Consider the following 18055-nt stretch of genomic DNA (forward strand, 5'->3'; position numbering starts at 1 on the left):
AATAAATCTGTTTTGACATAAAGCGACTTAAATATCCTAATTTGATAACATGAACTTTAACAAAAGAAATGAGCATCAGCTGTTATATTTCTATTTTTCTTAAGGCTGAAGTTAAAACAAACATCCTTATGGTTTGTTAGGATCAGGATTCTTTGACTGTAATGTTCTTCCGGGACCAATAAAAGATATTACATTACATTTATGTATTTGGCAGACGCAGAAGTATCGATCCAGAAACAATCACTTCATCTGTCCAAAACAATCTGTGTTCCAACACAAGACATCAGTTTAATAATGAAGAATCAGTTCTTCAGCAACATTCAATTTGTGCTTCAGTACCTGTCACTGTGTACATTCACAAGAGATTATTTCAACAAACACACAGTGTGTCTCTGTGTGTGATGTCATGATTGTGTGTGAAGGGTCAAACGTCTTTTATTGTCTGAATGAGTCTCTCTTGTGAATATAATGAGGTTTATACTGTGTTGTAGAGAGAAACTTTCACATCTCACTTCAGCTGTGTTGTGTTGAGTTGTGAAGCTCCCTGTGAAGTGTTCACTGCTCCCTACACACTCAGCGGGGTGAAACCTCATTCACTTATAGAGCATCTCAAGAGATAAACACCACAGGTTCACACCAAATCATACGAAAGAGATAAAATCCTGTTAATCTATAGAAGAGTGTCAGCACAGAAGAGAAGGAGAAGATACCAAAACAACATTTCTCTCATTACAGGATTTAAACCTGTGTGTGTGTGTGTGTTCATCAGTTCATCAGTGTGTGTGTGTGTGTGTGTGTGTTCATCAGTTCATCAGTGTGTGTGTGTGTGTGTGTGTGTGTTCATCAGTTCATCAGTGTGTGTGTGTGTGTGTGTGTGTGTGTTCATCAGTTCATCAGTGTGTGTTTGTGTGTGTGTGTTCATCAGTTCATCAGTGTGTGTGTGTGTGTTCATCAGTTCATCAGTGTGTGTGTGTGTGTGTGTTCATCAGTTCATCAGTGTGTGTGTGTGTGTGTGTGTGTTCATCAGTTCATCAGTGTGTGTGTGTGTGTGTTCATCAGTTCATCAGTGTGTGTGTGTGTGTGTGTGTGTGTTCATCAGTTCATCAGTGTGTGTGTGTGTGTGTTTGTGCATGCATGTGTGTGTGTTTGTGCACGTGTGTATGTGTGCGTACATAAAGGTGTGTGTGTGTGTGTGTGTGTGTGCACGTGTGTATGTGTGCGTACATATATATGTGTGTGTGTTTGTGCAGGTGTGTGTGCGTGTTTGTGCACGTGTGTATGTGTGCGTACATATATGTGTGTGTGTGTGTGTTTGTGCACGTGTGTATGTGTGCGTACATATATATGTGTGTGTGTGTTTGTGCACGTGTGTGTGCGTGTTTGTGCATGCATGTGTGTGTGTGTGTTTGTGCACGTGTGTATGTGTGTTCGTGTGCGCGTTTATGTGTGTGTGCATGCATGTGTGTGTGTTTGTGTGCGTACATATATGTGTGTGTGTGTATGTGTGTGTGTGCGTGTGTGTGTGTGTTTGTGCACGTGTGTATGTGTCTTCGTGCGTGTTCGTGTGTGTGTGCGCGTATATGTGTGTGTGCATGCATACGTGTGTGTGTTTTGTGTGTGCCTTTGTGTGTTTGTGTAGACTGTGAAACAGGACTGCAGGTGAGACTGACCTCATTTACTCTGAGTGAATAATGTTTGTTCAGAACACATTTCTTTCTGTGGCCTTCTCTTAATGTGTGAGACCCCGGCGGTGAAGAGCTTCAGTCAAACATTCACATTCCACATAATCCACAGTAATGCTTGAAAAAAAAAGACCTTTTCAAATGATAAAAAATACACCTCTTCCGTACACACTCGACTCATACTTAACCCTTCATATTCCTCTGTTTAACATTGTATGACATTTTAAAAATCGCTGTTCATTTTTCCACTTTCCTAAATGTAACATATAATTTATTTTTGCACTTAAAGCTAATTTTGTTTTCAATTTTATTGAAGATACTTTCAGTTTGAGATGCTGCACACACACAACCTCTGACACACACACAATCTCTCTCTCTCTCTCTCTCTCTCTCTCTCTCTCTCTCTCTCTCTGTCAGTGGATCCTCAGACTGCGGTTTGTGCATCAGAACAGAAGTGCTGTTGTGTCGTATGAACACATTTATTGGCATGTGCTCGCTGTTATAAAAGTGACGTGTGTGTCAATCACAGTCCTCGGATCAGCAGAGGGGGAGTTTACAAGGTAAGAACTTTCATCACCATCATCATCAATTCTACAGAATGCAACTTCATTTTCATACTATTATATTCATTCATATTTGATATTATTATGAATATGTAATGCTGATAAATTACTGCAAAATTGTAAAATGTAATATATATATACATATATACACACACAAATATACAATTCTTATTTATAATTTACACAATCATAATGGTGTAATTGTAGTAAAATGACATGATTCATTAGTGTAATGATACTGTGTGAGGGAACAGAAGCTGATGTTATTGTTTTTCATGAAGTTTATCATCTTCAACATTAAGACACTTGAATAATATAAGAAGTTAAATGTATATGAATGTAGTGAATGGCTTTATTTTCAGATTCTAAGAACGCATTTTTATCATCTTGTTTTGAAGTTCACCTCAGCAGTTTCACTGTGTGAATAATGCTTTTTAAAAATGGAAATCTTTTCATGTTAAACGACAAAAAACAAGACATAATGAGATGATAAGAGTCCCGTGTGCAGGAGAATCACGACTGAAGAGAGGTGATGTGCCGCTCATTGACTGAAGTTTTTGAATGACATCGTGTGAGAAGATGACTTAAGTGTCATTTGAAAACATTGAAAACAAGAGAACAAACGCAGGACAGAAAGTCACTGTAATCTCAAGCTGGGCTCTTCGAGAAAGAGTGTGAAACCATAGCAGAGCCGTAGGTGAGACATTGCAGCCGTTCCCATGGCAATGACCAATTAAAAGAGAACGTGATTGAAACCTTCATCAGGACGTGAGCGTCACACACCTTTGTGTTCTGATTGTGTGTGTTTTTATAACCCGGGGGTCCTAAACATGAATGCACATCAACTCATGGGGACTCGTGTCAGACTGGGGACCAAAATTAAAAAAGCTTATAAATTGTACAGAACAATATTTTTTTAAAATGTAAAAATGCTAAAAGTTTTCTGTGATCTTTAGGTTTAGGGGTTAGGATATGGACTGTCCCCATGGAAATAACCAGAGTAAACCAGAAAGTTTGTGTATGAGTTTGTGTGTTTCATTATAGATTCATATACAGCCGTTGTTGAAATGAAGAGATCATTCCAAATATAAATTTAATCATCATTCTAGATGTATTGTGGTATTTGTAGTCCATGTTTGTTGAATTTCAATTAAATCAAACAGAGTGATATAAAGTCATCCAACATCAAGCATGACAAGACACTGCGACAAGAGTGATCAAAATCCAGATTATCACATAAAATTTACTTTTTTAATTTAAAATACGTGTTGAAATATGGCTGTTGTTCTGCTTAAAAGTGAATCTGAACTTGTTTCCTTTAACGCATTTGACGTCTAAAAAAACACACAACATCTTCACTGTTTTTTCACCTGTTTCTCCGGTCTTCTTTTTCTGCACATAAATGCCAAAAGAAACATTATTTGATTTGAAATTTGATTAAAAAAACTTGTTAGTTGTTCAAAGAATGAAACAAAAATGAGCATTTTTTGTTTTTAACGTCGTATAAGCACATAAAGCTTGTGTCACACTAGTAAAAGTCACCTGTTGACCTATTCAGCACAAATTCTTCACAGATTTACTCCCTACCACAGCAGTCTCCAACAATCTCAAGAGCCAAAAGAGTATTTTATATTCTGAAGTCCTCCTCAGACCTTCATCTTTCCTTAACAATGTAATGTTTTATAATGCGTTTCATAAGCCGAGCATCCAGAACGCCGGTGTCAGACGAACGTCTGTAGTGTCTCACGCTTTGATAAGAAGAATGGTGCAGGTGAAGCCGGCGAGAGAGCGAAGCAGTGCTCTCAGAATCATTCAGAGAATATCAGACGCTCAAACACTCCAGAAAACCATCAGAGTTTAAAGAGTATGAAGTGAAACCCAAGAGAGACGTGAGGTGTCATTGAGTTCTCATCTCAGAAATCACATTCTCACTGTAAACACTACTTTTCAAAGTAATGAAATAGTTCAAGTAGTGTAAAGTTCATTTCATATGAAATAAATTGTACAAACTTAAATATTTTGAGTTCCTGTAACTAATTCTTACATTTGAGTTATTTAAACTTAATTCAAACAAGGTCATTCAAGATTTTCAGTTCCCAGCAAGCTTTGCGTGAGACTGCATTAGGAGAGTCGAGTTTGAAATCAAAGCTTTGTGTGAAATCGTTCACTTGTTCACTATTCCCTACATAGCGAATGCTAAAGAGTCCACTATATGGGGAAGAAGTGAATGAAAATGAGTGAATCATCTCAGACACTGAGGTAATGTGTGAATCTGGATCACAAAACCAGTCTTCAGGAGCACAGGAACATTTTTTAGTAAAAGACAAAAATAAGTTGTATGGGTCAAAATTATTGATTTTTCTTTTATGCCAAAAATCATTTGAACATTAAGTAAAGATCATGTTCCATGAATATATATTGTAAAAGTCCTACCTTAAATATATCAAAACTTTATTTTTGTGAGTGGATGTCCTGCTACAGTGCCTTCGGACAACACTACAAAATGGCGGACACCCGATACAGTGCACTATATGGGAGATAGTGGACAAATTCAGTTACAGCTCAAGTGTTATTTTATGAGTTTTTAGAAAGGAAAAAGCCTTGTTAATGATAAATGTTCATTTATTTTGGATATTTAGAAGAGTTTGTTGTATTTTTGACATTTGGGGTAAAACGGTTCAGAAGAGGTGCTTACGCTTATGTTGTGGGAGGAGCCATAGTAGAGGTGTGTGATGCAGCTGAAATGTTTAGGTTGAAATAATAAGTACTTTATTTTATTCAACTGGAAATAATCATGTTACCTTACTAAATGTTTCCAATGAAAAGGAATTAAAATGCATGAGTACAACAAACTCAAAACTTGATAGTTCTGCTTGCTTAGATGTGGGAGCATCATAACTCTGATAACTGATGACCTCAAAGTTTTTATTTTTTTATTTTTCAACTATTTGTTAACAACACTTAAGCTGAAACAACATTTAGAAATTTGCTTCCAAGAGTTGAAGGCAAAGAGTTGTCGGTTGGCTAATGGGTTTGTTCGGACACATCTGTTGAGTCACAGTACATCAGGGAACAACACAACATGATGAGTGAAAAAAAAGAAATGAGCTTTGATAGGAAAGCTAATGTTTTTTGTGAAATTTTCGCCGAGATGAAATTGCTTTGACCAAATGAGAATTTGTGCAGTTGAGCATCCAGAAAACCTGATGCATTTCATCTCTGACGGAGGCGCTTCATTACAGACGTCAACCTCTCTCTGTCTATTCATATATACGCTTCATTCTTAAATGGTTTAGCATCATTCTAGAGTCTCATCATCTTAAAATCTGGTTTTGTGTTTTAGATCTCTGAAGAATGGATGTGAATGCGTTTTATCTGGAGAACGTCAGTATTAATAACGCCGCGTTCTTCAATGACAGCAGGAACATCACGCTCTTACCGTATTATCAGCATTCTCTGGCGGTGGCCACTCTCTTTATTCTGGCGTATGTTCTCATCTTCTCGCTGTGCATGGTGGGAAACATCCTGGTGTGTTTCATCGTGCTGAAAAACAGACAAATGAGAACGGTCACAAACATCTTCATCCTGAACCTGGCCATCAGCGACGTGTTAGTGGGCATCTTCTGTCTCCCCATCACGCTGGTGGATAACCTCATCACAGGTGAATCCTCACACATGTGACCTTCAACACGGGTGTATGTATGTACACATGATACAGAGTGTTGAATCACATGAAATGTTTTGTTACTCCAATTATTCTCTTTCTATTGATCAGTGGTTTGTTAGGATAGGAGTTCGGTGGTGATACAACTATTTAGAAAATCTGAAATGTGAAAGAAAATAGGTTTTGTAGTTGTTAATCAGAAGCGCTGTAGCAGACCGTCACTAAGAAGAAACAGGTTTGTTTTAAGGTTCTCTATTGGCTTACCACTGTAATGATGTCATGAAGAGGTGATGAACCCCAAAGATTTACATACATACAAAACTTCAGCGAGTCATTCCTGAAGAGCAACAGCAGAGAGTGATGTTAAAGGGGTCATATGGCGTTAATACATGTTTTTTGTCTTTGGTGTGTTATAATTTGCACATGCATGTATTACACATGTTAGATAGGAGATACAAACATGCACAGTGTGTGTAAAATACAGCGTTTACAAACCTTAAATCATGTTTACACATTGAGTTACATCTAAAACAGACCATAATATTCCTTTTAGCCGTGTCATATGACCCCTTTAAAGGCGTCTTATCCGCCATTTATGTTGGCAATTGTACTCCTTCAACAAAAAAGTTTTGTTATATTTGCAAGGATAATTTACAAAATATCTTCATGGAACATGATCTTTATTTAATTTTCTAATTTCTAAAGAAATCTCTCTCTCTCTCTCTCTCTCTCTCTCTCTCACTCACTCTTTCTTTCTTTCTTTCTTTCTTTCTTTCTTTCTCTCTCTCTCTCTCTCTCTCTCTCACTCTCTCTCTCTCTCTCTCACTCACTCACTCTTTCTTTCTTTCTTTCTTTCTTTCTCTCTCTCTCTCTCTCTCTCTCTCTCTCTCTCTCTCTCTCTCTCACTCTCTCTCTCACTCACTCTTTCTTTCTTTCTTTCTTTCTCTCTCTCTCTCTCTCACTCTCTCTCTCTCTCTCTCTCTCTCTCTCTCACTCACTCACTCTTTCTTTCTTTCTTTCTTTCTTTCTTTCGTTCTCTCTCTCTCTCTCTCTCTCTCACTCACTCTTTCTTTCTTTCTTTCTTTCTTTCTTTCTTTCTTTCTTTCTCTCTCACTCTCTCTCTCTCTCTCTCTCTCTGTCTGTGTGTGTGTCAGGTTGGCCGTTTGATGTGTTGATCTGTAAGATGAGTGGTCTGGTTCAGGGGGCTTCAGTCTCTGCGTCAGTCTTCACACTGGTGGCCATCGCAGTGGAGAGGTCAATAACACAGCAAACATCGTTTATTCAATTATAGACATGCACACTTTTGTCAAAAACGTCTTAAAGTATTAATCTAATTTCTAAGAAACAACATAACTGATATCCTATGAAGTCAGAGGCCTCTGATGATGTCATTCTCTGGGTCTGTCTGCAGGTTCCGCTGTATCGTTTATCCCTTTCAGCAGAAGTTGACTCAGCGTCAGGCCATCATCACCATCGCCTTCATCTGGGCTCTGGCCGTGGCCATCATGTGTCCCTCGGCGGTCACGCTGACGGTCTCTCTGGACCTCCAGCACATGACGGTGGATCGGGACGACATCACTCACCCCCTGTACACCTGCTGGGAGGCGTGGCCTGACCAGAGCATGAGGAAGATCTACACCGCCGTCCTCTTCTCGCACATTTACCTGGCGCCCGTCGCGCTCATCGTCATCATGTACACGCGCGTCGCCGTCAAGCTGGTCAGATCGCCGGACTCCATCCGAGACAGGCGCGCGGAGGACGAGAGCCGGCGGGTTCACAGGAGAAGGCTGAAGGTGGTGAACATGTTGCTGATGGTGGCTTTGCTCTTCACCGTGTCTTGGCTTCCTCTGTGGATCGTCATCATGCTGACGGATTACGGGAATCTGACGGCCACTCAGCTGGATCTGGTGGCCGTCCACATCTTCCCGTTCGCTCACTGGCTGGCCTTCTTCAACAGCAGCGTCAATCCTATAGTGTACGGATACTTCAACGAGAACTTCCGTCGAGGATTTCAGGCGGCGTTTAAGCTCGGTCTTTGTCTGGTGGAGGTGCCGCCGCAACCCAGACGCAACAGCGCATGGAAACACAACCGGGTGTTTGCGGACGGGGAGCGGGCGAGTGCGCAGGGTAACGGCAGGAGAGACAGGAGTGATGAGTTAGTGCTGGAGGATCTGGACTGAAGAGACGTTCATTCAATGCACAACTACATACAATTACACAAATACTTTGAGACGCAAAAACTGAACATTCTTCTGTGAAACACAAACCACCTGTTTCTGATGTACAAAAATGTCCTTTTCCGAGCGTGTCAATGGGATTTAAGCATGCTACACAAATGTGCATGAAGATGTTTTGTTTTTTTAATCCACCGGCTTTGCTGGAAAGAATGTTTAAAAAAGAAGTTAAATGTCATGTTGTTTTATTATGTTATTATGTTTTTATCGTGTAAATTCGCGTTTAGTTATTATTACTTAATCAAAACAACCTAACTGCAGTTTTATTGATATTGGAATGCACTATAAAAAACACAATAACATTGTTTATAAACGGATCGTATATCAAGTGTGTATTTGTACAGAGATTATCATTTCTTGTATACTATAGTAAATAGGTCGCGTTCAATTGCTGTTTGTTCTATTACATTTCATTTCCACATGTGCAGTACATCATACAAGTCACAAATGACACTTTCTTAGAATTGATGTTATGTATATTATCTATGAAGTCTTAAAAATGCATATTTCTTGAGTCATTATTTCAACTTAGTTGTCACACTGATGACTTTGTATGCTATTTTTTAGATTTTTTAGTTTGATGGATAAAATTCACTTAAAGTGCTGAGACGCAGTCCACCCTGTGTGACAACATGCCCCGGCCTCTCACACATGTCACTCACCTGAATCATGTGATCATGGTTTTGTGTGATGACTCAGGATTGTTTGGTCAGCTTAAAGGAACACAAGCGTGAATTTACTCTCTTGATCTGTGCTGTATACGTTATCATCTGTTATTATCCATCAGAATAAAGCTGCTGAAGCTACAATCTGAACTGCAAAGAATGTACACATCTATTCAAATAGAGAGTAAAATAAATGCATAGATCTATCAGTGTGTTACTATATATAATGTGAGCAGGTTAAAAATGAAACTGATAAGCACTTTAACCCACCAGTGTTCTAAAGATCTGCAGTTAATCCATCCAATGAGAGATTAAACACCTGACAGCCGTCTGCTCTCCTGCTGTTCTCAAAACTTCACACACACACATAAACCCACACAAACACACACACACACCACACACACCCATGCACACACACAAACATGCAGAATACAGACAATCCACAGACAGAAAGGTTGTCAGTGACCTTTGACCGAAATGATCTTCTGTCTCACAGACACATGGTCACATAAGCAGCATGAGATTATTGTCTTAAGTGCTTCTCAACACGCGTGTGTATGTGCAGTCAGAACACGGCAGCACATCACAGGAGCAAACACAGACGTCAATATGAGCTTCAGCACTGAGACCAGAGGACGAGAGAACACACAAGACTACAGACTTTACTTCAGTAAGTCTCTTTACACGTACACACACATCATGATGTCTGACAGAGATCCATATGGGTTTACATCATTTGCTCTTATGGCTGAAATACACTACAACACTTTTAAAATATGTATTTAAACTAGACATCACACACTTGTAGACTTTTGGAAAGTTCCAGATAGAAACAAACAAACTGATCAAATCTGCAGACTGGCGCAGACTTTCTGCAACAAGTCCAGAATTAAAATCTGAGCAAAAGTCTTGTAGTGTATTTTAGCATTAACTCTTGACCTGATCTTTCTGTTTACCTCAATAAGACATATTGAAGATATATGAAGTTCTGGGCATGACAGAGACACACACAGATTGTTGTCCATCTGTTGATGACAGTAACAGGTGGATGTATACTACCGTTGCCAAGTGACCACTCACATCTCCATGTGCAACAATGATTAAAATACATACATCAGACTTTTTATATGAATATGTGAAATATTATATGATACACCAACTGCACGGGTCTCATTACAATGTGCATTTATTTTATCTTTTTAATAATAGTGCACGCAAAAATGAAAATGATGTGGTAATTCTGTCCTCACAGAAAACAAAGAGGGAAAATACATATCTCCGTTCCATGACATCCCCATCTACGCCGACCAGTCAGAGGTATGAATGATTGTCACGTTTGTCTTGTGAGGTTGAAAGCAGATGTGAGACTGAAGAATCTCTTTAATCATCTGTTCACATTCACTGTTAATACAACAGAAACACACAGTCCTTATTCATGAGGTGAGAAATTCAAGACGTCCTCACAAACATCTCAAATCTGCAACAAATGACATTTCTTTTTGTAGGGAAAATTCAATCAGTTCTATAGAGATCACACCTCTGAAATATCTTATTGCCCCAGACAAATAGATGACAAAAATAATGCTGGTGAACACATTAAACCAACACTAACAATAGGAAACTGATGCTGTAAAAGAACACATCAGACACCAAACAGGTGAAGAGACACAAATCAACATTTCATCATTTATTCTCTCTCATGTCAAGTCTTTCTTCCGTGGAACACAAGAGTAGATATTTTGACAAATGTCTCAGTGGTTTCGTGTTCTCACAATGGAAGTAAATGGAGTTTATTGTTGTTTGATTATCAACATTCTTCAAAATATCTTCTGTTGTATTCTGAAGAAGACAGGTTTTACATTACGGAGGACGAAAACACTTCCTGCCTCTCACCTGGCGCTACTGAAACACAGTGACGTGACGTCATGTGCAAACAACCTATACAGCCAGAAATAAATACATGTAGAAATAGAAAAAATAAAAATAGTTTTCATTTATCAATTTATTTATTCTTTTAATTATGTATGCATGCATTCAATTATTTATTTCTGCATGTATTTATTGTTTTATTTATTAATACTTCATTTGTTTCCCTTCTCTTATTATTATCATCATCAATATGCAAAAGAGATCAGAATATTTTCAATTTGTAAAACAAAAAGTATTTTTTGTCCTCAATATTCCCATGACATGAGAAGGAATAAGTAATATTTTTTTCATTTTGGGGAGTACTGTCCCTTTAAGTGTAGGTTCCTTTGACATTTATCATGTTTATATTGTGTGTGTGGGGGTTTGTTTGTCTTCAGCGAGGCGACTCTGAGTGTTAATAAAGTGACAACAAGTTGAAATGTTTTCCAGAACTCTGTTACAGAGAATGAATCCTAAAGATGGCCAAACATATCACCAACACAGGTCTGGTCAGGGTCACGTGCATAACCAAAAACGAAACAAGAATCAGCTGTTGCTGTGAATATAAAGCACAGATGAGATGCTCTCTCATCACATTTCTTCTGAAGGTCATGTTGACATTATTATGTCAGGTGAACTATAGAAGTGAACTTCTCTTTGTGTGCGAGAAACATGAGATCATGGACCTCGTTCAATAAAACCACAACATGAAGACTGAAAATACCAGCACACATCTGAGCTGAAACACACTGAATATTGACTGAAACCGTTTTCTCAGTTCAATATCCACAATATAAACATGATGACAGCATCATCAAACCTCAGCTTTCAGACTGAACATGAACACTTTTATTCTCATGAGAAGAGGATATAAGCTAAATAAACCGCAGACGTGTATGTTGATGTGGATTATGGATTCATTATTCAGATTTTCTGCACTTCATCAACTGCAATATCAGGTTGATTTTAAACAGTGCATTATTATTAGATAATGACATTACAGTAATGATACAGAACAACACATGTGAATAACACCAGACACACACTAATGAGGATAATCATTCATAACACACAGGAGAATCTTACAAAACTTAGTGTCAGCTGAGATCATTGCATGATTTGATGCGATACACTGATTTTGATGAACATGTTTTGAAACCAATTTAGTAGTAAAACTATCCATACATTAAATTCAGGATGTATTAGACATATGTGTCATGTGTCCTTTACATCAAGTCACTTTGTAGAGTTTTGAAATACTGTAGATGTGATGTGAAATGTATACATCAGTATTCTTATTATACAGTATACGTGTGTATTTGTGTTATGAATCAGATTTCAGGCAAAACATTCCAGATGAAATCTGTTTGTTTACTTAGACTGACAAAATCTTTCATTCCTTCAGCGCATCTTTCATGCAATTATTGAGGTTCCAAAGTGGACAAATGCAAAAATGGAGGTAAGATTCTGATACATGTTACATTATCACTGTGACACACACAGATCAACTGTCTAGGGATGTAACGATTCACTGTGAGCCGGTTGAAAATTGATTATAATACGTGAGGATTCTAGTCGATTGAGATGTCAAATGAAGCAAGATACATGTTTTGACCAGCAGAACACGTAGATGTGCTGATATTTCTTAAATAAAAAATCCAAGAAAAACACTGACAAAGTCTTAGTTGTTTTATTTTAAAGAGACTTTTATATTATTCATTTTTATCTTATTTGTTTTAAAGCGGGCATAGCACACAAGGTTTCTTCCAATCTCATATTAATCTTGAGTACCTATAGAGTAGTATTGCATAGTTCGTATCTTCGAAGAGTATTAAGTTTGATCACATTTTTAAAAGATAGATACAGCTTTACGATCATATCTGAAAATGGCGCATGTGGGGGGGAGGGGTAGACTGAACCAAAGCACGTGTGCACCTATTGCCAACACAGACATCAGTTTCACACACCGCATGCGGTTCATGTCCGGCATCTTTTAGCGCTGGGACGGCTCCATATATCAGTTTCAAACGATCTCCAAATCCAGCGTTATATCCACACTTTATATAACGGTAGATCTTGCTTGTTGTATAAACACCATGCACTGTACTGTGTTTGACCTTTTCTGTGTTTTTCTGTTTGTCTCATTTTTCTCCTGTAAAGCTTCTTCAGAACAATTCACATTGGGAAAAGTGCTATATAATTAAATTTGAATTGAATTTAGTAAAAATAAATACTGAAGGAATCAAATGAGAAATATTCTTCCTGTTTTTCTATAGATCGCCACTAAAGATCCTCTGAATCCACTGAAGCAGGACGTGAAGAAAGGGAATCTACGGTATGTTGGGAACATCTTTCCTCACAAAGGATACATCTGGAACTACGGAGCCCTCCCTCAGGTCCGCACACTCATCCGCTCTGTAACAAGTGAAGCATGTGAAACCCAAGTGTTGTGATGTGGAAATAAAACCCACGTCTGCCTTTCATGAGCTCTTTCGGTGAAATTTCATGCACATTTAATCCGGCAGAAAATTCAAAGCATTTCCGCAAGCCACCGCATCAGCACTCTGTCAATGGTTTCAATCAAACGTTCTGAACTTTAAAATGAACGGACGTGTGGTGCTTTGTGTTTCACAGACGTGGGAAGATCCAGGACACAGAGATGAAGACACACACTGCTGTGGGGACAATGATCCCATCGACATCTGTGACATTGGTCATAAGGTACAGATACATGTATACAGTGCTCAAAACAAATGAAAGAACACATTAATCACACTGTATTAGATCTCAATGAACCAAATATCCAAGTTTAAACTCTTCACTTATAATATTTACGTAAGAAAATAATGTGATGTCATGGTCAATGAATGCCAAAATCATCAACACATTCAGAGCTGCACTTACACTTAAAACACTGTGAATACTGTGATCTGAATTTCATCACAGTTACTCATGATGTTAGTCAGTGATGTGCATGGCCCCATGTGCCCGTATGAACTCCATACAACACTCTTAAAAAGAGGTGCTTCAAAAGGTTCTCTGCTGCCATATAAGAACCCTTTGGTTCCATAAAAAAACTTTCCAATTTCGTGAAAATGTCAAAATTAACATGAAAAAATCCAGTTTTTTACTCTCCTAACAGCACAGATATCAAAATTTGGTGCTTTAAATCACCATATGAGATCTCTGCTCAAGTTTTAATGATTTTTCAGAATTGCCACATCCATAACCCTACATATTCCTCATAAATGGACACATAAAAATAAAAATAGATATAATAAATTAACTATTGTATGTTTTATGTAGAGTCATCTCTTCTACATTCATTGGGTATTACTGTTTCAGGTTTGTGCATTTTAATTCTCCCAAAATGCTGTGTCCTTTTTCTTCACATCCATAATAGCGCATGTTTATTTTTACTCTATCAACAAGGGTTTAGTCGAATATAAACAGATGGTTCAATATATTTTAATGTCACATCCATAACGCAAAATGCCACATCCATAACGCTGAAATCTAAGTACTATCAACATAGCTTTACAAGTCAATTAAATGGTTATTGTTACATTAAAATGTAAGGCTGCAAAGATTTAAATGAACAGTTTGACTGACCTGAAGTCAGTATAAGATGTGTTCTTTTAAGAGATAACTGTAGAATGTGTTGTGTATGTGATAATCCATCAGCTGGCCTGTTTTAGGGCTGAATTTCACACTGCTGCTGGTTTCTCAAGACGCCTCCAAGAGTTTCTTGCAATCAGCAGTCAAAACCAAAACTTACAGCACTCACAAACTATGTCAAAAGCACAACACAAACCCACATACGCACACACACACACACACACACGCACACACAGACACATACATATACACACACAGACGCGCATGCACACACACATGCACGCACACATGCATACTAACAAACACGCACACACATGCAAGCGCGCACACACACACACACACTCACGCATGTGCACACACCCACACGTATAGACGCATACAAACCCACACACATGCGCACACACCTACACACACAGACATGCATGCATTAAAAAAAACAATCAAACACGCACCCACATGCATTCATGCACGTGCACACACACACACACACGCATACATGGATGCATCCAAACGCACACAAATGCATGCACACACACACACACACACACAATCACACTAACTACTTCACAATTTTTCAACTCAACATAACACATCACTGATAGATCCTGTGTGTTTGTGTGCAGGTGTGTTGTCGTGGTGAAATCATTGGTGTGAAGGTGTTAGGAGCTCTGGCACTGATCGATGAAGGAGAAACCGACTGGAAAGTGATGGTCATTAATGTGGAAGACCCAGAGGCCAAAGACTTTCATGGTTTCTACAGTGTGTTGCATTCATAACATCGTGATGTTGAATTTGGAGACGTTCTCACTGCGCTCTGTGTTATTCTCAGATATCGACGATGTCCGCAGACTCAAACCCGGCTATCTGGAGGCCACACTTGAATGGTTCAGAATGTATAAAGTACCTGACGGGAAGCCAGAAAACCAATTTGCCTTCCATGGTGAATTTAAAAACAGGGTAAAAAGAGTTTGTGTGAGAAAGTATTTCTGCTTAATTGAAAGATAGAAGGTGACATTTGAATAATGACTTTCCACGATATCTACTAATGATGTTTTTCTCATCACGGCCTCGAGTCAAGAGAACTCAAGCATGTTGTGTTGAAAACTGTTTTGTGTTTTTTTAAGAAATACTATACGTGTATATTCATCAATCATTTGAAGAAACTCAAAGTGTTCAAGTGGTGTGCATGAATAGATAAATCAAACCTTGAGGTGAGCATCACCTTGAGAAGTTCTCAACAGTCATCAGCAAAACAAGATGACAGAGGGGTTTTGTTCGTTTTCCGCATGGTTTAGAAAGCTGGCTTATCTGAAAGACATGATAAAACATGTGTTATACCATGGTCTGTTTCAATACACGATTCTGATTGGCCGGAAGGTGTATTATAACCGTTTATACCATAGATATAAATAACTAGATGCTGCATTAGTCCATGGTATAAGCAGTTTGATTCATGGCTAGCTGTACGTTAAAGGATTTAAATGGATAAAAAAGCGTCTGCCAAATGAATAAATGTAAATGTAAATGTAAATGCTTCGTGTCAGGCAGTTTTTCGCCTCCACTTCAATGCACGGCTAGCTGTGGATTATCCCTTACTTAAGCAACACAGCAGTACTTTACAATATTCCTCGACGATATTTATTCAACGAGTTTTCTTGTTTCTTCAGGATTTTGCTATTAAGAAGGTTGAAGACACTCACAGCTTCTGGAAGTCTCTGATCTCCAAGAAGAGCGATGCTGGAGAAATCAACTGGTAAAACACTTTTGTAATCTTCATTTTAATTCATAATCTACACAGAACCGCTGATGACAGTCATTCTGTCCAGAAAACCACTGGACAATCAAATACTTCACACTCCATGATTGTTTCCATTCAATTGACTTTTGCAGAATTGTTGAAGTAAGCTTGGAAATGTCATCTTGTTTACGACTGTGAGAGGGAAGTAAAATGACAGATTACACACCATCACACTGCCGTCGGGTCACATTCACATTCTCCGTGACCACCGCCTGTCTGAGCTATAACAGAGAGTAAAAAATCAGCTTAATCATAATTCTTTTCTTCTTTAAAGTGGGGACATTGGAAGCCAGCTGAGCAGAGGATTATGGGGGATTGACTGTTACAAAAAGAAAACTGTATTATTATTGACTGCTTTTTGTGTGGCACAACAAAAGATAACAGAAATAAAAATATAGCTAAAAGCAGCGACACGGGGCCAAGCCCACAAAATGTATCAACCAAACAGAGCAGAGCCAAAGTAATGAGAGCAAAAAGGCAGAGAACATGTGAGAAAAACGGACAGGTCCAGAAGAATATATCAAAACAAAGTACACAAGCGTTTCGAACCACCAACATCAAGGTCTTCAAGAATGGGATTTGACATGTTACACCACTCAGATGCACTCGTAAGATCTGTCTGGAGCTGTAGGCAACAAAACACCTTTACTATTCATCCAACATAAAATAAAAATCACAAAAATGGACTTCTCTACACAAACTCTATTAGGCAGAGGTCCATGCAGGCCTCAGTGTCTCGTCATTCAGAACAGATTATTACTGCTGATTTCTGCTGAATGGACTGTGATATATTCATGATGGAATAGATACAACATCATATGATCCTTCATCTCAAACCCATAAGTCTTCTTCAATCTTCACAGTCTCAAGACATGAGGATAGTGTGTTCTGACAGTTTTTGTTTTCTTAAAGTCAGTTTTGTGTTACATTTTGTGTGCAGTCTGAACACCGGTGTCACAGAAAGCCCGTTCCTCTGTTCCAGCGCAGACGCCAAAGCCATCGTAGATTCAGTGAGTGCTTCCCATCAGCCCACTGAGTTTCACACACACACACAAGCGCACAAACTATACTCACACACACACACACACAGAGCAAGAAAGTCATTCTCAATGATTCATGAATCCTCTTTACACCGTCACACGGGGCTGTTTCAAGTTAATTGTTTTTCAAATTGCAGAAAGATTTGACTTTTGAGATGTGAAGTATGATGGCAGTTTTATTGTCTGAAAACTGCTCTTAAAAAACTTAATAAGAGCTCTTAAAGGGAATTAATGCATCAGTCAGTCGTTCTCTTGATGTTCTCAGAGCCTGTGACGTTCTGTCCTCTGTGGAACACAAGAGATGATGTTTAGCAGAATGTTCAGTCAACTCTCTAGGACGCTCAAAAGGTCAAGAAGGAGATGTGATCTCATGTCAGTTTGTGATTTCATGTGATTCTGATGATGTGTGTGTGACATGTGTTTCTCAGGCACATCCATGCGGTGATGCAGAACCCATCCCCGGCTCAGGTGAGAAACATTATCAACACTTTCTAATGACAAACACACAATTCATTCAAACTTTTCATATTTAACAAAGATTAACGTAGAGATTAATATCATTTGTTTATACGTTAATCTGCACTTTTTCAAACATCAGTTAGTACAATGAATCTTCTTCTTTTCTCTCTTTCTAGTTGATAACTGGTTCTATTACAAACAGTCGTAGAAGATCAGCAGAGGAGAGGAATCCATCACCATCTGACACTGACACACCTCTGATAGCTCTCATATTAGAACATGATTCTGTTCGACTGCTTAGAATATTAATAATCGTATCATAACAGAATCAGATTAAAATGTGTCTCTGTGCAACATCTCCGGTTTATCTTTATACTTCACCAAAAATATGACGTTTACGTCAGACATCTAAAGAACTTTTCAC

General features: G+C 38.4%; 2 protein-coding genes across 2 annotated transcripts; both read left to right on the forward strand.

The window, feature by feature from the left end:
- The first annotated feature begins 5599 nt into the window (after positions 1-5599).
- LOC130439176 (neuropeptide FF receptor 1-like) lies at positions 5600-8089 on the forward strand. Its single transcript, XM_056771641.1, has 3 exons — positions 5600-5906; positions 7064-7163; positions 7321-8089. Exons 1-3 carry the CDS (start codon positions 5600-5602, stop codon positions 8087-8089), a joined length of 1176 nt encoding a protein of 391 aa, XP_056627619.1.
- A 1328-nt stretch (positions 8090-9417) lies between these two features.
- On the forward strand, positions 9418-17839 carry ppa1a (inorganic pyrophosphatase 1a). The gene is made up of 11 exons (XM_056770775.1): positions 9418-9478; positions 10061-10125; positions 12122-12175; positions 12993-13112; positions 13351-13437; positions 14958-15084; positions 15164-15291; positions 16002-16087; positions 17073-17142; positions 17601-17640; positions 17808-17839. Exons 1-11 carry the CDS (start codon positions 9418-9420, stop codon positions 17837-17839), a joined length of 870 nt encoding a protein of 289 aa, XP_056626753.1.
- The last annotated feature ends 216 nt before the right edge of the window (positions 17840-18055 follow it).

Source organism: Triplophysa dalaica, chromosome 17, assembly GCF_015846415.1.
Source record: "Triplophysa dalaica isolate WHDGS20190420 chromosome 17, ASM1584641v1, whole genome shotgun sequence".
Lineage (NCBI taxonomy): Eukaryota > Metazoa > Chordata > Actinopteri > Cypriniformes > Nemacheilidae > Triplophysa > Triplophysa dalaica.